At 51.0% G+C, this 22820-nt stretch overlaps 1 protein-coding gene across 5 annotated transcripts in view; it reads right to left on the bottom strand.

The window, feature by feature from the left end:
- TRPM1 (transient receptor potential cation channel subfamily M member 1) overlaps positions 1–22820 on the bottom strand; it is an 81816-nt gene that overhangs the window by 5524 nt on the left and 53472 nt on the right. For 2 of the 5 annotated variants that reach the window (XM_066354975.1, XM_066354978.1), the window contains 8 exons: positions 22009–22140; positions 20307–20435; positions 17424–17675; positions 14809–15001; positions 12429–12449; positions 11253–11397; positions 9343–9545; positions 6551–6683 (listed from right to left, as the gene is read on the bottom strand). In XM_066354975.1, coding sequence (XP_066211072.1) covers positions 6551–6683; positions 9343–9545; positions 11253–11397; positions 12429–12449; positions 14809–15001; positions 17424–17675; positions 20307–20435; positions 22009–22140 — 1208 coding nt within the window. The remainder of the gene's footprint in view (positions 1–6550; positions 6684–9342; positions 9546–11252; positions 11398–12428; positions 12450–14808; positions 15002–17423; positions 17676–20306; positions 20436–22008; positions 22141–22820) is intronic. The other 3 variants (XM_066354979.1, XM_066354980.1, XM_066354976.1) reach the window with 2 other exon arrangements.

Raw genomic sequence — 22820 nt, 5'->3', positions numbered from 1 at the left:
CTTCTCGAAAATCTCCCCGGCATTTCTCGTTCCCTGGAGCTCTCTCCCTTTCCAGTCAGAAATCCGGGACGTTAATGATAAATCTGCTGTGACCCACACTTCCACAGCAAGGGTGGCGTGGCCGTGTTGCGAGAAATCAGTGAAACAGTGCAGAAAGCAAACGTGCTCCAGAGACTGGTTTAAAAGCCACGCAGGTGCAAACTGGCACCGCCGTATGGGGAAGGTATCATTGCAAACCCAACACACGCTTTTCTCTGTGCCTCAGTGTCTCTATTAGTTGGGCTATGTGATTCTGAAACATGACACCATGGAACCTTTAAAGCAGTATCACTAAAGAAAAGGCATTTCTGTTGTGGCGTTGTAAACAGCGTCCCCCACGTCATGCAAGTGATAGTACAGCAGCAACATATACAGGCGGGGAACCTTTGCGGCTGCTTCCGAGGGAGTCCCTAGGAATGGTACGACAGCATTGGACTTCCGTAGACGCTTATCTCTTTTTTGTTTGTTTGTTTGTTTTTGTTTTTTTTGTGACAGAGGCAGAGAGAGTCAGAGAGAGTCAGAGAGGGACAGACAGACAGGAAGGGAGAGAGATGAGAAGCATCAATTCTTTGTTGCGGCACCTTAGTTGTTCATTGATTGATTTCTCATATGTGCCTTGACCGGGGGGGGCTTCAGCAGACCGAGTGACCCCTTGCTCAAGCCAGTGAGCTTGGGCTCAAGCTGGTGAGCCTTGCTCAAACCAGATGAGCCCGTGCTCAAACTGGCGACCTTGGGGTCTCGAACCTGGGTCCTCCACATCCCAGTCCGACACTCTATCCACTGCGCCACCGCCTGGTCAGGCCATAGATGCTTATCTCTTAAATACAGGGTCCAAGTTCATACTCTCATGGTAGGAGCGCCTATGCGTCTCTCCTGAGGACAGAGCTTAGACCTGTGGAGTTCTGCAGTCAGCCGGTTATTAAGACTTGGTTTTACGTGCTGTCGGCTCCTCCCAGGCAGCTGTCACCCTCCCCCTGAGAGGCATCTCATAAATTATACGGGAGTATTTCCTTAATGACAGAGTTAGACGTTCACTAGGGAATCTAATGTGAGTGGAACAACCAGGTCCGGTTTGCGCTTGGATAAAATAAAATAAACCCCACATTTCAAGATCTCAGGGTATCCTATAGTTGAGTTCTCAGACCCGTTCCCACCCTGTAATTTTACTGCAGCCTAATAGATCATAAAGTTGTCTAATCCAGTCTGAATTCTACATCTGGCTGTCTTCATCGCCATTGACTTCTCCACATGGGGCTGCCTTTTAAGTTTGAGTAATTGTAGGGGGAACACCCAGGCTAGAGCCCTGACTGTGCTTACCTACTGAGTTTTTGTGTGTGAAAGGGCTACACAAAGAACACAACCTAAGTCTTAAATTGGCCCTGGCCGGGTGGCTCAGTGGTCGAGTGTTGGACCAGTGTGTGAATGTCCCGGGTTCAATTCCCAGTCAGGGCACACAGGAGAAGTGATCACCTGCTTCTCCACCCTTCTCCCTCTCCCCACCCCCCTCTTCCTACGCATCTATTGTTTCTTCCTCCACATCTGTTTTCTCTTCCTATCCATCAGGGTTTTCCATGCATGCAAAACTCTTGGCCTCTCTTCAGTCTTTTACTTATCCTTGAGGGGGACTGATTTTCTGGTTGGGTTTAGGGACTAGGACACCAGCCTGCTTTTGTGTGTGTGTGTGTGTGTGTGTGTGTGTGTGTGTGTGTCTCTCTCTCTCTCTCTCTCTCTGGGAGCCAGCTGCCAGCACAGAGCAGGGGACTGTCACTCTGTCTTGTTCACATGATGTTGGGCAGATAAAATATATTATGCTCACTTTGTTAAAGATGATGCTGCCCATGAGGAGGCCATTGCCCAGGTGATATTAATGTGTGTTGAGAATCCTTGTAGCCTGGGGCTTGGTTTTGGGATTAAGCCTTTCCCACCCTTTTTGATGTGGGGTGGTACAATCCAATCATGCCTCAGAGAAGTGACTTTGTATTAGAGACTTCCCTATTTTGTATATTGGATTAAGGGTTTGGATTTCTACACTATAAAATGGGGACGGAGCAGGAGCTTGCTCTCTCTTGGTTCCTGGGATGATTAGCATGAGAGAGCAGAGGGAGCAGAGCAGAGAGCAGAAAGAGGCCATGTGGCCAGGAGAAGCAGCCAAGATGGTGGAGTGCTGAGTGAGATGCCAGTTTGTACAGAGTTTGTATCTGGGATAAGGAAGGAGATGGGGAACTGAGGAGAATAAGGCTGGTGAGCTAGAAACCTTTGATTCTAGGAAACTCGGATAAGTCAGTGGCTTTGTGAGCGCTGAATGTGAGTGGGTTTTGGAGCCCAGTGTGTGTTTTTACTTGCCCGCCGGGTGCAAGCTAGAATTAAAGATGATGGCCCACCAGTTTGTGGCTCCGTTGTTTCTTTACCGACTGTCCGAATCCAATGCGAACCTGCATGGGCTGGGCTGCTTTGATAGTGGTGGCCCTGGCCTTGGATACTGGCTTTACACATGACAAGCTTGGTGGGGAAGGTTGACTCTACCTGTGAGAGGGGAGGTGGCTCAGACTGCCCGGGACTGAGTGGGTACGCCTAGTCCTGGGGTGTGTCTTTAGTAAGAACTGAACCACACCCTCTAGCTCCATAGTGATTACTAATATAGCCGGTATTTACTTTTTTATCTTCATCTACCTGATATCAGCCTCTATCTCTGAATCAGCTCTTACTGTCAGATATGGAACCAGAGTGTCACTCACTAGGCTCAGGAGAACTCCAACATTTAGTCCCACTCATCCATCCTCCATCATCCAAACAACTGCGACTCCTATTCATGTATCCTATTCATGTATATGACTGAGACATTTCAGGTGGGACCTTCCCAAACTTCTCCCCCAGCCTTCTCTCCATCCAGGAACTAGCGTACCCCCCCTTGTGGTTATTCCCTCATTTCTCTTCCCCCTTGTCTTTCTTTTCTTTTTTTTTTTTTTAATTCATTTTAGAAAGAAGAGAGAGAGAGAAAAGGGGGGAGGAGCAGGAAGCATCAACTCCCATATATGCCTTGACCAGGCAAGCCCAGGGTTTCAAACCGGCGACCTCAGCATTTCCAGGTCGACGCTTTATCCACTGCGCCACCACAGGTCAGGCCCCCCCTTGTCTTTCTTGTAAGGGTCTCTGTTCCCGGCATCTCTTTTTCCTGGTCTCTCGGAGAGAGAGACTGTCAAATACGACCTCGAGGCCACGGATTGCTGAGAACCTATGGAAGCCCCAGGAACACCCAAGACTTTGACCCAGATCCACAAAACAGACAAGGAACCACTGAACCAAGAAAAGTTCTTTGGGGGTCAGAGGAGAGAATCATAACCTGTTAGTATAGGTTTGGCTCCTCAGAGACCCGTACGAAGATCCGTAAGGATAGGACCCACTGCACTTAACATGTCTAACTAAGGAGTTTCAAGCCTGCAGACTTTGAAATATTGCACATATAAAGTAAAAAATAAATAAATAAATAAATTTTTTTTTTTGCAAACGGAACAGAAACTACGAGAGCGTCGAGTAGAGGAAGTGAGGAGGGGGTGTCCGCCACAGAGTCCCCACATCTACCTTAATACCTTTGTTATTATTAAGTGCCAAGTGTGGTGCTAGCTTTCCTCCACTCCCTGAAAAGAGGAAGAGCCACCGATTGCTCGTTGTTCCGGGGGCGGAATTGGAATCTCTGACAGAGTCTCGTCAGGACCTTCCCCGACTCGACCGCACTTTAACCTGTGACCCTGTGACAAGGGGCGCCAAGCCTCACAAAACAGAACAGAACAAAACCCTGTATCGAACGGCGGATGTGCGGGGGACTCCCAGAGAGGGCCTTTGAGCCCCAGCGGTTAAGGATACACATGACCGGTTATCCGCTGCTCAGAGGAGCATGGGATATCTCTGCCGACAGGTGCGACCTCTGCCGGGCTGGCAGGAGGGATTTATAGAGTGTCCTCCTCCGACCTAGTCCTCTTGGCTCTCCGGAGTCATCCTTTCCAGCAAAGAGACAACCCCACCGACACCCACTCGTGTTCAGGGGTTGCTCATAGGAGGGGTTCTTCCTGACGATAACGAGTGGGTAGCAGGATAATTTGCATAGATTAACTGTTCCTAACTCCCAACTGTGGATACCCTATCGGGTATTCCAGGACAGAATCGGATAGAAATGGGCATTCCAATCAGGAGACAAACTTCTGGGTCACCAATTGTTTCAAAAGATGGAGCTCTGGGCCCTGGCCGGTTTGCTCAGTGGATAGAGCGTTGGCCCAGTGTGCAGACGTCTCAGGTTCGATCCCTGGTCAGGGCACACAGGAGAAGCACCCATCTGCTTCTCCACCCCTCCCCCTCTCCTTCCTCTCTGTCTCTCTCTTCCCCTCCCGCAGCCAAGGCTCCATTGGAGCAAAGTTGGCCCTGGATGCTGAGGATGGCTCTGTGGTCTCTGCCTCAGGCGCTAGAATGGCTCTGGTTGCAACAGAGCAACGCCCCAGAGGGGCAGAGCATCGCCCCCTGGTGGGCATGCTGGGTGGATCTCGGTTGGGCGCATGCGGGAGTCTGTCTGACTGCCTCCCCATTTCCAACTTCAGAAAAATACAAAAAAAAAAAAGATGGAGTTCTGATTTTGTGGGGGTACACAGGCTCCCCCACCTCATCTGCAGTGTGAGGTGGTCAGAGAAGTCTTTCTTCGTAGGAAATGGGCATGGAGCAGCAGTCTAAAGGATGGTAGAAGGCAGAGAGGATGGCATGTGCAAAGGCCCCGGGGCAGGATGGGAGTGGTGACTTTGAGGACATGAGAGAATGCCAGCAGAATTGGAGGGTGGTCTAGGGCAGGCATCCCTAAACTACGGCCTGCGGGCTGCATGCGGCCCCCCTGAGGTCATTTATCCAGCCCCCCACTGCACTTCTGGAAGGGGCACCTCTTTCATTGGTGGTCAGTGAAAGGAGAACTGTATGTGGCGGCCCTCCAACGGTCTGAGGGACAGGGAACTGGCCCCCTGTGTAAAAAGTTTGGGGACCCCTGGTCTAGGGAGAGGCTGGACAGAGGGCTGGGCCTCAGAGGCCTGGGGGCGGTGGAGCCGTGGCCGGGCTATTAAGGAGAGTGAGGGGGCAGAGGTGATAGACGCTCCCTCACTGACCAGACCCTGTGAACCGAGAGGGGCCGGCAAGCACAGGAGCAAGAGAAGGACAGGGAAACTGGCAAACGGTGACTCAGAGGATAAACCAGTGGAAACAGATCAAGTCCGAGGAGGGGCAGAAACATCCGAGCCCTCCAAAGTCTGGCTTTCCAAGTCACCCCTAGTGCCAAAAGTGAGGTGAAGAATAACTAATGTTATTCCTACTGCTCCTGGGCTGTCCTGGGTCAGAGTCTCCCCAAACCTCACCCCCCCTCCCCCGTCTCCAGTATCCACCTGTGACTCAGCCGAGCCAGGGAACAGGATGGGCAGGAATGCGGCCGTCTCAGCCAAGGGAAACGGGAAGGAGCCTGTTTTTACTGCACACACAGCACACTTTCGTCCCTATTCTGTGCGAACAGAGCCCCAGGAGGAAAATGCAATTGAGTAGTGACCTGATAACCACATTCCTGGAGCCCCCGCCAAGAATGGCAAAAATTGAAACAATGCTTGGGGGGGGGGGGGGAGGAGGCTACATGAGGCAAAACACAATCTCCATTGGAAATGACCTTCTGCGATGACCTCCAAGCTAACGTCTCACTCAAGGGTGGAAGTTTTCCGTGAAGAAGTGATTTGGATATCTTGGAAGCTTGTGGGATCGCTATGAAAATAGCAAGGAAGGGCTTTCCAAGCAGCATTTTGGAAAAAAAAAATGTACCCGATGGAGACCAAAAGTCGGTGCAGATAACCCTTGAGTTTGGCTGGCTAGATGACAAGGTGACTAAGTCTAGGAGGTGAGAGAGGCCAGAGAGCTATGGTTGCCAGAGGCTGAGGAAGAGTCACCAGCCTGAACATGCACCAGGGAGATATCAAGGTGCATCGTGAATTGTTGCCGTATTGAGGGGGTGGGGGGCTTGACTGGGAACTGCGCTGAAATATCCTTTTGAAGTCCTCCCATGTCTTTATGCTTCTCGGTAAACATGCGTATCTGTTTCAGGAAGCTTTAACTCTGAGTGTCCGAGGATGAAATGATGGGTTACAGCCCTATCAGGGATGTCCCCTTCTCCATGCTTGCCCTTCTTTCCACACTGGTGGTTAAACTCTTTGGAACAAGATTATTTTTTTTAAATCAATTAGCATGATCTTTTTATTTTAAGTGAGAGGAGACAGAGGGATAGAATTTCACATGCACCCCAACCGTGACTGGGGCTGTTGCTCTGCAACTGAGCTATTTTTAATGTCGGAGGCAGAGGCTCCACTGGAGCCATCCTCAGGAGCGGGAAAGGGGAGGAACACATAAAAACCCCAAAGTTTGAATAAACCAGAGACCAGGGAATGCCTGTGCAAATGACCTGTGGCATCGCCCTTGGAATGGAGGGGGCGTGGAAGGAGTGGCACACCTCTCACAGGTGACACGGATGCGCTCGTCGCTGGATGACTGCTGCTCGTCCTCCTTCTCCTGGAAGTGCTCCTGCACGCACTGCTCCTCGAACTCATGCAGCCTCTTCAGCTCCTCCTCACTGAGAAACAGCTCTGTGTGAATAAGCAGGCACCAGGTGAGGGAGAGCCCAGGTAACCACAAGGGATCCATCCTGAACTCCCCAGCCCAGCCTCCATGCAGACAGTCTGCCAACTCCTCCGACCGCTTACGATACAAGAAGAGCGTGTGTCATAAGCAACACTCTTCCTTCCAACAGCTCACTCTTTTTAGCCCAATAAAACAAAACGACAGCTTGACCAGGCGGTGGCGCAGTGGATAGAGCATCGGACTGGGATGCCTGGGACCCAGGTTCGAGACCTCGAGGTCGCCAGCTTGAGCGCGGGCTCATCTGGTTTGAACAAAAGCTCACCAGCTTGGACCCAAGGTCGCTGGCTTGAGCAAGGGGTTACTCAGTCTGCTGTAGCCCCACGGTCAAGGCACATGTGAGAAAGCAGTCAATGAACAACTAAGGTGTCGCAATGAAAAACTGATGATTGATGCTTCTCATCTCTCTCCGTTCCTGTCTGTCTGTCTCTATCTATCCCTCTCTCTGACTCTCTCTCTGTCTCTGTAAAAAAACAAACAAAAAACAACAACAAAAAAACAACTACAGCGATTCGGAGAGTGAACTCAAGTACGATTTTCTGCAAAACCTTTTGCATGTATTTTTATGGATAGAGTCAGTGGTGGGATTCAGCTGGTTCACACTGGTTGGGCAGAGCTGATACTTAATTCTTTGTTGAGTTCGGTGAACCAGTTGTTAAAATGGCACTTGTCTCCCATTTCCAGCTTTGGAAAAATACAAAAACAAACAAACAAACAAACAAAAACAAACAAACAACAAAAAAATGGCACTTGTCATCAGGGTTAAGGTGTAGAAATCACAAATTAACATTACTCTTTTTTTTTTTTTTTGTATTTTTCTGAAGCTGGAAACGGGGAGGCAGTCAGACAGACTCCCGCATGCGCCTGACTGGGATCCACCCGGCACGCCCACCAGGGGGCGATGCTCTGCCCATCCGGGGCGTCGTTCTGCCGCAATCAGAGCCATTCTAGCACCTGAGGCAGAGGCCATGGAGCCATCCCCAGTGCCTGGGCCAACTTTGCTCCAATGGAGCCTCGGCTGCGGGAGGGGAAGAGAGAGACAGAGAGGAAGGAGAGGGAGCAGATGGGTGCTTCTCCTGTGTGCCCTGGCCGGGAATAGAACCTGGGACTTCCGCACACCAGGCCGACGCTCTACCACTGAGCCAACCAGCCAGGGCCTAACATTACTCTTTTTAATGTCCATCTGCACAACAGCGTATTCTAAGCGCCTGTAGTCATGTTTATTCTGTCCACAGGCAAAAAAAAATTTCAGGTGAGAACGCCAATTAAGAAGCAATATAGAAATATCTTCTTTTTTTTTTTTGTATTTTTCTGAAGCTGGAAACAGGGAGAGACAGTCAGACAGACTCCCGCATGCGCCCGACCGGGATCCACCCGGCACGCCCACCAGGGGGCGTCGCTCTGTTGCGACCAGAGCCATTCTAGCGCCTGGGGCAGTGGCCAAGGAGCCATCCCCAGCTCCCGGGCCATCTTTGCTCCAATGGAGCCTTGGCTGCGGGAGGGGAAGAGAGAGACAGAGAGGAAGGAGAGGGGGAGGGGTGGAGAAGCAAATGGGCGCTTCTCCTGTGTGCCCTGGCCAGGAATCGAACCCGGGACTTCTGCATGCCAGGCCGACGCTCTACCGCTGAGCCAACCGGCCAGGGCTAGAAATATCATTTTTAAAAGATTTTATTTATTCATTTTTAGAGAGAGAAGACAGACAGAAGGGGGAGGAGCAGGAAGCATCAGCTCCCATATGTGTCTTGACCAGGCAAGCCCAGGGTTTCGAACCGGCGACCTCAGTGTTTCAGGTCGACATTTTATCCACTGCGCCAGGTCAGGCAATACAGAAATATCTTAAATAATAGTTTTATTATTTTTTTTGTCAAATGTTATTTAATATTTTTCATTAATATTTTAAAACTCTTTCTTACCACATAAGCTAGTTTTGTGTACCTCTTTTGTGTACTTCTTATTGAAGCATTAAATGCATAAAATAATAAACTACCTTTCGGTATATTGTTGTTTTTTATATATATACTTAAAACAGTCATTAGGGCAGAGAACTGGTCATTCAATTATTTGAATCCCACCACCGGATAGCATCTAGTGTACTGCATTTCTTTTCCACTCTCCTTAGACGCAACACGTGCAAGCGTTTTGAAAGGAACCCTAATTTGATGCAGAAGGGTCACTTTCAGGACCTCTCTGGACTGCTCCTCTGTTTAAGAGCAGGCTTCCCCATAATTACCGATCAAATGAATGAGGCTGGAATACAACCGGCGCAAGATGAGAAGCATTAAAGAAAGATGAGCCATTGCGTGGGCAGGTTGTGTCTTCACCCATTTCAGTAGTTTAATGAGATGTCTCCTTGGAACACTCTTTTTGAAATTAGCCCAAGATGGCCCCGGCTGGGTAGCTCAGTTGGTTAGAGCGTCGTCCCGATATATATACCAAGGTTGTGGGTTCGATCCCCGGTCAGGGCATATACAAGAATCAACCAATGAATGCATACATAAGTAAAACAGCACATCGATTGCCCCACGCCACCAAATCAATCAATAAAAAAAATTTTAAAAATCAACGAACATTGGCCTGAGATAGAAAGGCAAAAAGCCATGCACATACTCAGTCCGCGGTCCTGCTCGTCCTGGTCGCCTTCCCTTTTCTTCCGACAGCGGCCGCTGAGGCGCATGATGATGATGTAGGCGTGACTCAGCACGATCATGGGCGGAGGCAGGACCGGCCGGTCGTGAAAGGTCATGATCAGCTGGTACCGCTGGAACTTCCACACTTGGTTCGAGATGGACTTCACTTCGAAGAAGGTATTGCTTTACAAAGGCGATAGGTTTTTAGTTAGTCATATTATAGACATCTGATGTGGATTGTTTTTTTTTTTTTTTCCAGTGCAATCAGAGTTACCATGAAATGACAAGAGACAATGGAATGGTCTTTGAGAGACACCTGGTTCTGACTCTCAGATCACCCTGTCTTTTTGTGTATATCTGTCAACATGGGGCTCGGGTACATGCAAAGGTACTTTACTCCTGTACCTAGTCATTAAGAGTGTTGAAAATTGCTACCCAGGGGGCACAATGTGGAGGGTAGAGGATGTTATATTGAGTGGGACACTTGCAATCATGTCAACACAATTAATGAAAAATAAAAATTAAAAGCCCTGGCCAGTTGGCTCAGCAGTAGAGCATTAGCCTGGTGTGTGGCAGTCCTGGGTTCAATTCCCCGCCAGGGCATACAGGAGAAGCGCCCATCTGCTTCTCCAACCTCCCCCTTCTCCTTCCTCTCTGTCTCTCTCTTCCCCTCCCGCAGCCGAGGCTCCATTGGAACAAATTTGGCCCGGGCGCTGAGGATGGCTCTGTGGCCTCTGCCTCAGGCGCTAGAACAGCTCCGGTTGCAACAGAGCGACGCCCCAGATGGGCAGAGCATCGCCCCCTGGTGGGCGTGCCTGGTGGATCCCGGTCAGGCGCATGCGGGAGTCTATCTCTCTGCCTCCCCGCTTCTCACTTTGGAAAAATACAAAAGAAAAAAGAAACCACTTTCTTGAAAACCCGCACTGAAGCCCACGCGCTCATATCTCAGGAAACTCTGTTCCACGTATTTAAAGGTATGAGCTCTTCAACGAAGCATGTTTAAGGATTCAAACTTTCATTTCAGTCTACTTTTATTTTGGGTAACGGAATGGATTCCTTATTGAATGTTATTGCTCAAAGACCTGTTGTTTTTGGATGGTGGGTCGGGACTGTCCTTGTCTTTTAGCTTCCAGGGAGGGTGGTAAGGGAGTGATTGTTAAATTGGAGTCCCAACCAACGGTGTGTTCCATCATTATGGGGACCTGCGAGAAGCCAGTTTATCTCTCACGACTTTTACTTCGTCTCTCAAACCTGGAGTTCGAACTCAAGTCTCTCTGGTGCCCTGGTTGGCTCTAAGATTCTATATTTTGGTGCTGAATTTTGTTTTTCTTCATAGGTTTCATTTCAGAAGCTACAGTAATTTTGTTCAATGTTTATTAAGCTGTGCACTCCTTGATTGCTTACTCAACATATCGTGCCAAAATGGTCAAGTTTCATAAGGAACTCGATTTTCAATTGGAGCCATTTTTTTCCCCTAGTGTATCAACAACAAGGAGAATACTTTCTATACTATTACGGCAACTGTCACAGCTTACAAAATCGACATTGCTTTCTGTGCCGCCGATAATTCATTAAAAGCACAGCTAGACCCAGTCGTCTCTACCTCTGGAGACCCTCATCTAAGAAAATATTTTTATCAGATTAAAACGCCCCCCCCCCCCAGAGTGTTAAAGATACGAACCAAGGTTTAATTGAAGTGGACTTAAAAATCAACTCTTGACTGATGAACACAGGAAGGCTAGTTAAGGTGGGACAGAAAAGACCGCAGACATTCTACCCATCTCAAAGCCCTGGTGACATCCTGTGTGGAGGAGGAGAGGAGTACAGAGACAGACCTCGAGACCCGTCAAGGGATCACTAACACGGCCGTCAGCCGCGACACGTACGTACTTGAACACTGCGATGAGCAGGTTGACCAGCAGGATGTTGGCCACCAGCAGGTAGCAGGCCATGATGGCCGGGGTCAGCCAGGCGCCCGGGATGCAGGGAGGGAGACGCTTGCCTTCCTCGTCATACTGGTTGTCACCGCAGGGAGCTGCAATGAAAAGTCTGTCTTTTTTTCTGTGCTGGCTTTTACACACACAGTGAAAAGAGGGAATCGCTTGAATAGGTTATTAAAGAGCTATTTCTTTTTTTTTTTTTAATATGATTTTTACCCCCGGGGGAAAATATCAACGCATATAAAGAAGATAAGAAACTCCTTTGTGCACTCAGAGGGAGTCATTCTTCACTTGTTAAATTTGTAAACATTCCCCCATATCCCCCCGCCCATTAATTTGAGAGAGAGAGGGGATGTGAGAGGGGAAAGGAGAGAAGAGAGAATGAGAGAGAGAGAGAAGCATCAACTCGTTGCTTCACTTAGTTGTTCCATTTAGCTGTGCACTTGATAATTGCTTCTTGTACGTACGAGCCCTGACTGGGAATCAAACCCGTTACTTCAGAGCGCCTGGACAGTGCTCTACCCACCAATCCTCCTGATTAGGGCTCCCATTACTTTATGGTGTTTCTCCCAGATACAAGTTCTTACTTTTCAAGCAGCTACATCTATCTCTATGCTTTTTCTTCTTTCCTATTACCCATTAGAAAGTTACTGTCTCTCCTAATTATTTAACATGAGCCTACATTGGCGTCTGGGTTTCGCTCATCATTAACTCTGGAAATAATTTCGCTGTGGGGTGGGAGGATCTCTCTACCCCCCACTCCCATTATCCATTATTCCCCTGTTCTGGTGCCACATTTGAAAAGTAACCTTTTCTCTCTCTCTCTCTCTCTCTCTCTCTCTCTCTCTGTACATTTGAAATACTGCTTTGATCACAGGGGACCTATGTCCTGGAAGAAAAGATAGAATGGTCCCCAACAGAGATGTGAGGTGACCTCCATCAGTTTGTAGCCTACGTACTTCTTTACTGATGTACAGTTTTAAAAAAGATATCAAGACACCAGAAAAACCAGAGAGGTTCCCTGTGCCTGGGGGTAAGACTGTCACTAATCAGCTAAGGAAGAGACTAATTAACACACACACACACATCGTGGTCTAGTCAAACCATCGTTTCCGCATAAACTTACGATTGATTTCCATGGCGTAGACTACAGAACGACCGGAACGCCGGGATTTAGGTTTTTTTTTTAGTGGTGGGGGGGGGGGCAGGAAGGAGAGAAAATAAGACGACAATTGAGAGGAAAGTAAAATTATTAATGACACAAGAAATGCAAAGCTCTCCACCGGGGAACTACACATTCACACCTGGAAACGGTGGTCTGTTTAGGAAGCTTGCATGCTCTGTGAGTTCTAGGCAATGTAGATATGTTTCATGAGTATTGATTTTTACTGTGTGTCATGAGCAATAGCAAATGATGACCATTTTAACGTTAAAAGGGAACCAATCAGGCATCCTTTATCTCCCAACATGCACATCGCGTAGGCACCAATAAATACAAACTACGTATGCAACAGTCAGCTCAGAAATCCAAAACCAACATGAATGGTGTTGCTGGTAAGAGTGTAGCTTCCAATGATCTCTACCTTCTCTCTTTACCCTATTTAATAATAATAATAATAATAATAATAAAACAAGAAAAATGTTACAGCCTATGTCTGGACCCGGGGACATTTTCTTTCCTGTCTACCTAGCTGACATTCTTGGGAAGCAAATTAGATTTGTGTGTTCTGGGGCTTACTAAGAATTGACTTTGAGATGCCAGTGATAATAATGGGTCCCGAATTGTGTGATAAAAGCTAGCCGGGGGCTCTGGGTGAAGTAGTGGTCAGACTGACCTAACTGGCAGCCAACACACAGCCCTGTGGTTCCTACAAGGGGAGGATGTTCAAAATCTCCTCTTCCCGACGGAGACAGAAGGAGACTTGACTTGGGGTGCTGGATGCACAATACAACATGCAGATGATGCATTAGACCCGGAGTCCCCAAACCACAGCCCACAGGCCGCATTTATCCAGCCCCGCCCCCGCCGCACTTCCGGAAGGGGCACCACTTTCATGGGTGGTCAGTGAGAGGAGCACTGTAGGTGGCGGCCCTCCCACGGTCTGAGGGACAGTGAACTGGCCCCCCTGTGTAAAAAGTTTGGGGACCCCTGCATCAGACAATCATAGACTTGGCACCTACATCATTTTATTGACCAGGGTCAACCCCAATCAACACACTTGACCTTAGCCAGAAGGCTGAGAAGTGATGGCCCCCAGTACATTCAGTTAAAAAAAAAATTCCATCTCCCAGAGGCCTGGAAACAATAGATCTCCTATCGCACCAGCCACTTTGTGATAACGCCAACGTGCCAATAAAAATATTGGTCCTGCCGTGAATGCTGGACTGCAGAGTCCTGGTGACGGGTGGTGTATTGGCCGTCTGGGTCACAAGGACATGGGAGCTGCCTTTCCCCGTGACAACCTGCTCAGCCTGGGAAGGGGCTGGGGGTGGGGGGAGGGCTACCTTCCCCAGACATCCACGCAGGATTGCAGCTGTCTTCCTCTGCTAATGTCCAGATTATTGCTGGTAATTTAAAATGTATGTACAACACTCCACTAGGAGAGCAGAAATGGACAGCGGTGTGGAAAGAGAGCTTGGGGTGTCTCGCCGATGAGGACGGCATGAGCCACCGGCACCCTGCCATGCCTGCCCGCTGTCCCCTTCTCCCGGCAAAACTCTCAGCTCTGTCTCGAGTGAGGGGAAGGAGACCCAGTGGGAAACACGTGAGGATATCGGCACCGGAACCACCGTTTCATGTTAGGGTGTCCACCAGGCCCAGCAGAAGAAACAGAAGACTCAGAATTCCAGGGAGTCGTTTCTAGACCTGAAAGAGTGACCGACTACTGGCCGATGTCTCAAACGCCTACTTCAGGGAATGGAGCAGTGGTTCGGTTTTAGGATTCTCAAAAAGCTACACTTCCTTTTTTTTTTTTTTTTTTGTATATTTCTGAAGTTGGAAACGGAGAGGCAGTCAGACAGACTCCCGCATGCGCCCACCGGGATCCACCCGGCACGCCCACCAGGAGCGATGCTCTGCCCATCCAGGGTGTCGCTCTGCCATGACCAGAGCCATTCTAGCGCCTGAGGCAGAGGCCACAGAGCCATCCTCAGTGCCCGGGCCACCTTTGCTCCAGTGGAGCCTTGGCTGTGGGAGGGGAAGAGACAGACAGAGAGGAAGGAGAGGGGGAGGGGTGGAGAAGCAGATGGGCGCTTCTCCTGTGTGCCCTGGCTGGGAATTGAACCCAGGACTCCTGCACACCAGGCCGACGCTCTACCACTGAGCCAACCGGCCAAGGCCAAAAATCTACACTTCCTAATCTGCAATTGTTTCTCCAAAAAAATCATTCGATGTCTATGGCAGAATAATAATAATACTAATAAACACTTCATTCCCAGAGTAAGACACACCCTTCCATTACTGTGGGCCTGGTCACCTGCCTCGGAAGCAGGGAAGAGAATCTTACTATGAATTCTAGTCTTACGGTCTATCTGGTCTGCAAACACCTCCCCATAGATCATCCAGTAGGGCATGTAGAAGATGTTCCGGGCCAGCTTCCAGGACGGCTCCTCGTCCGGGTGCAGGATGGCCTGGCGGGCGACTCCAAAGCTCATCAGCACAACCAGCATGATGACCACAAAGTACAGCATGTCGATCATCTGCGGGAAAGGAAACACGTCTCTCAGCATCTTAGCGCATGGGCCAAGGTCACACGGTCGGGACATAGCTCTCCCTGAGGGCTTAGCAGTGCTTTCTCTTTCTTTTTCTCTTTCTCTTTCTCTCTCTCTCTCCTTCCCTTCCTCCTTCCCTTCCTCCCTTCCTCTCTCTCTCTCTTTCTTTTATTTTTATTAAGTGAAAGGTGGGGAGGCGGTCAGACAGACTCCCGCATGTGTCCCACCCGGATCCACCCGGCATGCCCACCAGGGGGTGATGCTCTGCCCATCTGGGGAGTTGCTCTGTTGCAACCAGAGCCATTCTAGCACCTGAGGCAGAGGCCACAGAGCCGTCCTCAGTGCCCAGGCCAACTTTGCTCCAATGGAGCCTCGGCTGCGGGAGGGGAAGAGAGAGACAGAGAGGAAGGAGAGAAGGAAGAGTGGAGAAGCAGATGGGCACTTCTCCTGTGTGCCCTGGGCTGGGAATCGAACCTGGGACTTCCACACACTGGACTTCCACACGCTGAGCGGACCAGCCAGGACCTTCAGTGCTTGATCAAGATGAAGAAAGCATCTCTCCTTTCCCTCCATCCCGCCCTTTCTATACTCTGTGCCACGCACATAGTTTAGTCTATTTTCTTTATTGTTTACATTTCTCCATTGATTTGAGACAGAGAGAAGCATCCACTTGTCCCCTCAGCTGTTCCGTTTAGTCATGTGCTCCTTCATTGCTTCTCAGATGTGCCCCAACCCGGGGATCAAACCCACGATGTATAGCATGCCCGGTCGAAGCCTTATCCACTGAGCCACCTGGCCAGGCATACATCTTACTCTAGAACAGTGGTCCCCAACCTTTTTTGGGCCACGGACTGGTTTAATGTCAAAAATATTTTTACGGAACGGCCTTTAGGGTGGGACGGATAAATGTATCACGTGACCAAGACAAGCGTCAAGAGTAAGTCTTAGGCCCTGGCCAGTTGGCTCAGTGGTAGAGCGTCGGCCTGGTGTGCAGGAGTCCCGGGTTCGATTCCCGGCCAGGGCACACAGGAGAAGCGCCCATCTGCTTCTCCACCCCTCCCCCTCTCCTTCCTCTCTGTCTCTCTCTCTTCCCCTCCTGCAGCCAAGGCTCCATTGGAGCAAAGTTGGCCCGGGCGCTGAGGATGGCTCCATGGCCTTCGCCTCAGGCACTAGAATGGCTCTGATTGTGGCAGAGCGACGCCCCAGATGGGCAGAGCATCGCCCCCTGGTGGGCATGCCGGGTGGATCCCGGTCGGGCACATGCGGGAGTCTGTCTGACTGCCTCCCCATTTCCAACTTCAGAAAAATACAAAAAAAAACCCAACCAACCAAACAAACAAACAAAAAAACCATTGTTCCGTCTTCAATATAAATAAAACAGAAATAATATAAGTTATTTATTCTTTCTCTGCGGACCGGCACCAAGTGGCCCACGGACCGGTACCGGTCCACGGCCCGGGGGTTGGGGACCACTGCTCTAGAACAATGCTATTCTCATCTCTTTCTTTGCTTCTCCTCCACTGTCGCCCGTAAACAAAGACCCTTCTAGCAACCAGGACTGTAGGTGAGAATCACAGCACAACACGTGAACACGTGAACACGTGAGGAAAGCCGGGGAGGAGAGGGCGGGGCTATCGAAGGAGGCGACACGCTGTTGTGTATGCGCCCGTCACTCAAATGCTGAGCGGTCACAGCGGGCAGTGCTCAGGGCACCAACACAATAGCTATTATAATTTCTCATTTTGAACGTTCGTTCCTGAATGCGAAGGCCCTTGCCGGGATAAACTAGCCCCTGCATCCTTTCGCTCAAAAGCCTCACGCTTCGTGAGAATTATCCCTAAACTTTAGGAGGCTCCCTCCCTTCTGGGACCAATCGGAATGGGGACGTTATTTCAGGTGACGCGGTAAGGACCCGCGCGTCCTGTCTACACCTCACGTTCTGCAGCCTGTCCTGGAGGAAATGTGGCCACGGGTGTGTCTGGACCTAACGACACACACGGCTTGTGTCCGATCCAGCCCAGAACACGCACATGGAAGGCTGTCTGGAACACCACTGTGGAACAGCCTGGGGCCCCCTTTGTCCCTGTCTTTTGTTACATGTGAGGAGGTTATCAATCAGGTTATTGATGTGTGTATATGTGTGCATGTGTGTGTGTGTGTGTCCGTGCGTTTGCAGAGATGGCCCTTGCCTCATGTTGGCTAACTGGATTTTAAGTCATTGACGTGTAGGAGAACCAGGTATCTCAAAGCAAAAAAAAACCAAACAAACAAACGAAAAAAAAAACCCGAAGAAAACATGTCTCTCAAAAGGAAAGACCAAATGAAATCTACCGGAGTCGTGTCCAAGGCCTGGCCTCATCCTAACCACAGCCCTGGCCTCTCCACTGACCCACGGGGTGTCCAGACTAACCATCTTTCCGATCATCATCACGTAGGGCCCTAGGTACTTGTTGACACCGAAGATGTCCAGGACGCGAATGTACCAGAAGATGATGTCCACACAGTAGATGACGCGGCCGTAGCCCATGTACGGCTGCTTCTGCAGGCGGAGGACAGCGCCAATCATGAACACGGAGATGGCCACCAGGTCGGTGATGTTCCAATACTCCTGGAGCCAGACTTTTATCTTCTGGCTGAGTTTGCCCGGCTCAGACATGAGGATCTGCAAACCAAATGCGGAGGACCGGTGAGCTGGGCGGGCTGTGTAGGAGCCCTCCTGGCCTTCGCCACGTGGACAGACGGACCCGGTGGAACCAGAGTGTCTGGTTCCCTTTCCTTCCCTGCTGGGGACCTCCTGACACTGGGCCCCTCAGGGTAGGGGAGACAAAGGTATCCGGAAAGGGAAATTCCACGGAATCCTCTGTGTTCCCAGATTTGGGATCTCACAGGCTCTCAGGAAATGCCTTCTCCATGTCTGTCCTCCGGCTCTAATGAAAGCCACTGCCTGTTGATCTCTTTCCTAACTCCCCCGACATCCAGGAGGGAAGCCCCGGAGTGGAGATGCACCCGTGTGGTCCCACGCAGGGGCCCTCCACCGCCGGGGAAGAGAGCAGAATCCGGCGAAGAGATGTTTATCTGCCAGAATCCCTTTGCAACTTGGGAGAAGTCGGGGGAAAGTTAACCTTGACTTTCTCCTACGTGAGCTTCTCCCCTTGGAAAATCACGGATTTAAAAGTAACTACTTCTGCCCTGGCTGGGCGGCTCAGTGGATAAAAGCATCGTCCCGGTGCTCCAGAGGTCAAAGGTTTGACCCCCGGTCAGGGCACGTAGGAGAAGCAATCAATGAATGTACAACTAAATGGAACAGCTAAGTGAGACAATAAGTGGGTGCTTCTCTCCCTCTCTCTCTCTCTTTCTCAAATCAATGGAAAAAATTCTTAAAAATCACTACCCAGGCATCCACAGAGCAAGCCCCATGGTCACAGCAAAGGCGTGCAGAAGCGTGAGGGCCTGCTGAGAACAGTGGCACCCTTGTAGTCGTGACAGCTCTGGGTAGTGGGTCCCAGGGACCCCAGGAGTGAGAGGAGGGGGTGGCTATCGGCCAACAGAGAAGGGCTTTAACAGTGTAACAACCAGAGATGCCGGCTGATGGCCCCCTTTTTCCTGTCCCTGGAGGGTGTGCTCCTGGCATCAAGCACAAGGTCTGAGTGTGGCTGATGCCCAGTGAGACCACGGTGGCACGGTGCCATGGCCGGCCCCTTGTGGAACCCTGGCTGGCCCCTCTGCAGAGTCTGAATGAAGCCCAACTAGAAGAGGAGGAGGAGGAGGAGGAGGAGGAGGAGGAGGAGGAGGAGGAGGAAGACAAGGGCTGTAAATTTTTGGATCAGACACTCTTGGGGTTTCTCAGGTTCTCCTTAGACTGACGGCACTAAAGCCACTCTACCCGGGAGAAGTTGCCAGTTATATACATATATATGGGCCCTGGCCGGTTGGCTCAGTGGTAGAGCATCGGCCTGGCGTGCGGAAGTCCTGGGTTCGATTCCTGGCCAGGGCACACGGGAGAAGCGCCCATCTGCTTCTCCACCCCTCCCCCTCTCCTTCCTCTCTGTCTCTCTCTTCCCCTCCCGCAGCCGAGGCTCCATTGGAGCAAAGATGGCCCAGGTGCTGAGGATGGCTCCATGGCCTCTGCCTCAGGCGCTAGAATGGCTCTGGTCGCAACAGAGCGACGCCCCAGATGGGCAGAGCATCGCCCCCTGGTGGGCGTGCCGGGTGGATCCTGGTCAGGCACATGCAGGAGTCTGTCTGACTGCCTCCCCGTTTCCAGCTTCAGAAAAATACAAAAAATAAATAAATATATACATATACATATATATGTAAATGTATATATACATTTTTCAGTTTGGTAAATGGGTCAATAATAATCGCAAAAAGATACTCTCGGTTCTATAACCGAGAAGGAATATGCAGCCCTGCTGTGGGCTTTTTCGGTTCAAGTTCATTGTTTGTTTTTTCTCCGATACAAGCTTTTCTCTTTAGAAATGAATGCAGTGAGTTAAAACCTGCAGATGAGGCCCTGGCTGGTTGGCCCAGCGGTAGAGCCTTGGCCCGGTGTGTGGAAGTCCTGGGTTCGATTCCCGGCCAGGGCACACAGGAGAAGTGCCCATCTGCTTCTCCACCACTTCCCCCTCTAATTTCTTTCTGTCTCTCTCTTCCCCTCCCGCAGCCAAGGCTCCATTGCAGCAAAGATGGCCCGGCACTGAGCATGGCTCCATGGCCTCTGCCTCAGGTGCTAGAATGGCTCTGGTCGCAACAGAGCGACGCCCCAGATGGGCAGAGCATCGCCCCCTGGTGGGCATGTTGGGTGGATCCCAGTAGGGCACATGCGGGAGTCTGTCTCTCTGCCTCCCCGCTTCTCACTTCGGAAAAATACCCCCCCAAAAACAAGAACAAAAACAGGGAAAGTGTCAACTCCTGAGTCCCCCTGTTCCCAGTGTCACCTCCCAAAAAATGGAGGCAGAATCCAGAGCCTGCTGTGGTCACTGGCTTCTGCCTCAGGTACCCAGCAGCACTGACGGGGCCCGTCCTGGGCGCCCAGACCCGTTTCTATCGCTAAGGGCCACCTCGGTTGCCTTGTGTTTGGAGTAGCAAGGTCGCGGTCCTGGGGTGCAGAAGCAGCTGCACGTTCAGCAGGGTCACAGCATGAACTTGGGGGGATGGTGACCCCCGAAAAGGAAAGTCCCAACGCACTCCGGATGCTCCTGGCATGGGTTTTGCCCTAAGACGGTCCCTCGGGGGCGCCGTCGGTGGATTGGAGGGGGGCCGCCCGGGACGGCAGGACGCAGGGGGCACTCGCCTCTCGGACTTTCTCCAAGGCCAGGGTCACGATGTAGGAGATGACCACCCACTCCTGCAGGCAGGGCCAGCGCTCCATGCGTACCAGGATGATGTAGTTGAACAGCAGCAGGTAGCCCAGGTACGAGATCTGGAAGACAAGGAGGACAGGAAGAGGGAGGGAGGGAGGGACGTGTGTTGGTGAAGGCAGATGGCCGGCTCGGGAAGGAAGTCTGCAACCATCGTTCTGGGACGACGCCCGCCCCCCAAAACCCACTCTTCCTCGCTGGCCGGGCTGACTCAGGCCGGGGAACACTTCCTCCACATCCCCAGTGCGGACAGAGCACGTGAGGCAGGTGGAAGGCACCGTCTGTGTCAGCACGAGGGGACAGCTGCCCTGGTCGCAGTCGCCCTCCTGGGGGAGGTTAGGAAATGGCACAGAAGTCACAGCACCCCGGGGGGGAAGCTTTTGAATCATTTCCTGGTGCGTCTTCTGCATTCCTGTAGACTGGACCCTGTTACTCACTCTTCCTTGCCTGCCAAATTCTTTCGTAAATATTTCCAGGGCTGGTGGGTGGGTGTGGGAGGTTTGGGAAGGAAGAAGAGGAGCCGTTGATTGGCTTGGGCACACAGAGCTGTCCCCTTCATGAGCACTGACAGCAGGGTCCCTCGCTGTCTTGGTCTTGATGAGAGCGAGGTTTGCAATGACAGGAAGTGGTATGGAGCTACTGTCTGAGCTGTGAACTGGACGACCCTTTAGTTTCAGGGATTCTCGCTGCTACAAGGCCCCTCTGAAGTCTGGGGGGCTGGGCATGTGCTAATAACTGTCTGTTTGGGTTGGGCATTCTTTTTTTTTTTTGTATTTTTCTGAAGTTGGAAACGGGGAGGCAGTCAGACAGACTCCCGCATGCGCCCGACCAGATCCACCCGGCATGCCCACCAGGGGGTGATGCTCTGCCCATCTGGGGCATTGCTCTGTCGCAACCAGAGCCATTCTAGCGCCTGAGGCAGAGGCCAAGGAGCCATCCTCAGTGCCCGGGCCAACTTTGCTCCAATGGAGCCTTGGCTGTGGGAGGGGAAGAGAGAGACAGAGAGGAAGGAGAGAGGGAAGGGTGGAGAAGCAGATGGGCGCTTCTCCTGTGTGCCCTGGCCGGGAATTGAACCCGGGACTCCTGCACGCCAGGCCGACGCTCTACCACTGAGCCAACCAGCCAGGGCCCCTCCTTTGTTTACTTTTAAATAAGATGTTATTTCCCCAAGTTTGTATGACTAAAGACATTTTAAACAGGCCTTTGTCATAAAGCAAATAGAACACGAATGCTGGTTTATGAAACGGTGTACTGAGGGCCGGGGTGGCCCCATCCCCACCTACACATCCCTATGTGACAAGACAGCTCCATCAAGTCTTAGGTGAGGACCTGGATCAGCTCTGGCTTCATTTCCACAACTTATTTTAATTCCATGACTTGTCAACTCTTTCTAAAGCCCTTCATGTTGTTTTCCTCTTTTTTTAAAAAAAATAAAATTTTTTTCAAGGCAACACGGGTTAATGACATTCTGTACATTTCAAGCATCTGTTCTGTCGTGTGCTCCCTCCCCCCTCCTCCGAACTCTAGTCTCCTTCTGGCCTTGACACATTTCTGGGTTCTAACCTATCTGACTGTTCAAAATACACTGCATGCCAGGCGCTAAGGGCAGGGGGTTGGGGGGGGGCGGGGCTTCACCGTGTAGAACCAGAACTTGACAATGGGCGCATTGTAGAATTCACAGATCTTCGTCCCGATGGGGATGCGTCTTTGCTTTTTGTGCGCGTTCTCTTCATCCCCCTTCCTGGAGCCGGCATCAGCGTTCGCGTCCTGGAAGACACAGCAAGCGGGTTGCCAAGTGGGAAATGCAATGTTTCCCCGGCACAGGATCGAAGAGACAGGCGCCCTTAAAACTAAAGATCGGGCCTGACCGGGCGGTGGTGCAGTGGAGAGAGCGTCAGACTGCGATGCCGAGGACCCAGGTTCGAGACCCCAAGGTCGCCAGCTTGAGCGCAGGCTCATCTGGTTTGAGCAAAGAGCTCACCAGCTTGGACCCAAGGTCGCTGGCTCCAGTAAGAGGTTACTCAGTCTGCTGAAGGCCCGCGGTCAAGGCACATATGAGAAAGCAATCAATGAATAACTAAGGTGTCGCAATGCGCAACGAAAAACTGATGATTGATGCTTCTCATCTCTCCATTCCTATCTGTCTCTATCTATCCCTCTCTCTGGGAAGGAAGGAAGGAAGGAAGGAAGGAAGGAAGGAAGGAAGGAAGGGAGGGAGGGAGGGAGGGAGGGAGGGAGGGAGGGAGGGAGGGAGGGAGGGAGGGAGGAGGAAGGAAGGAAGGAAGGAAGGAAGGAAGGAAGGAAGGAAGGAAGGAAGGGCCCCGGGTGGGTAGATCAGTTGGTTAGAGAGCATCACCAACCCCCCTACACCAAAGTTGCGGATTCGATCCCCCATCAGGGTGCCTACATGAGTCAACAGACGAATGCATAAATAAGGTGGAACAACA

This window comes from Saccopteryx leptura, chromosome 13 (genome assembly GCF_036850995.1).
Source record: "Saccopteryx leptura isolate mSacLep1 chromosome 13, mSacLep1_pri_phased_curated, whole genome shotgun sequence".
Classification (NCBI taxonomy): Eukaryota; Metazoa; Chordata; class Mammalia; order Chiroptera; family Emballonuridae; genus Saccopteryx; species Saccopteryx leptura.
The sequence above is the reverse complement of the archived record's forward strand: the minus strand, read 5'-3'. Positions and strand labels throughout refer to the sequence as shown.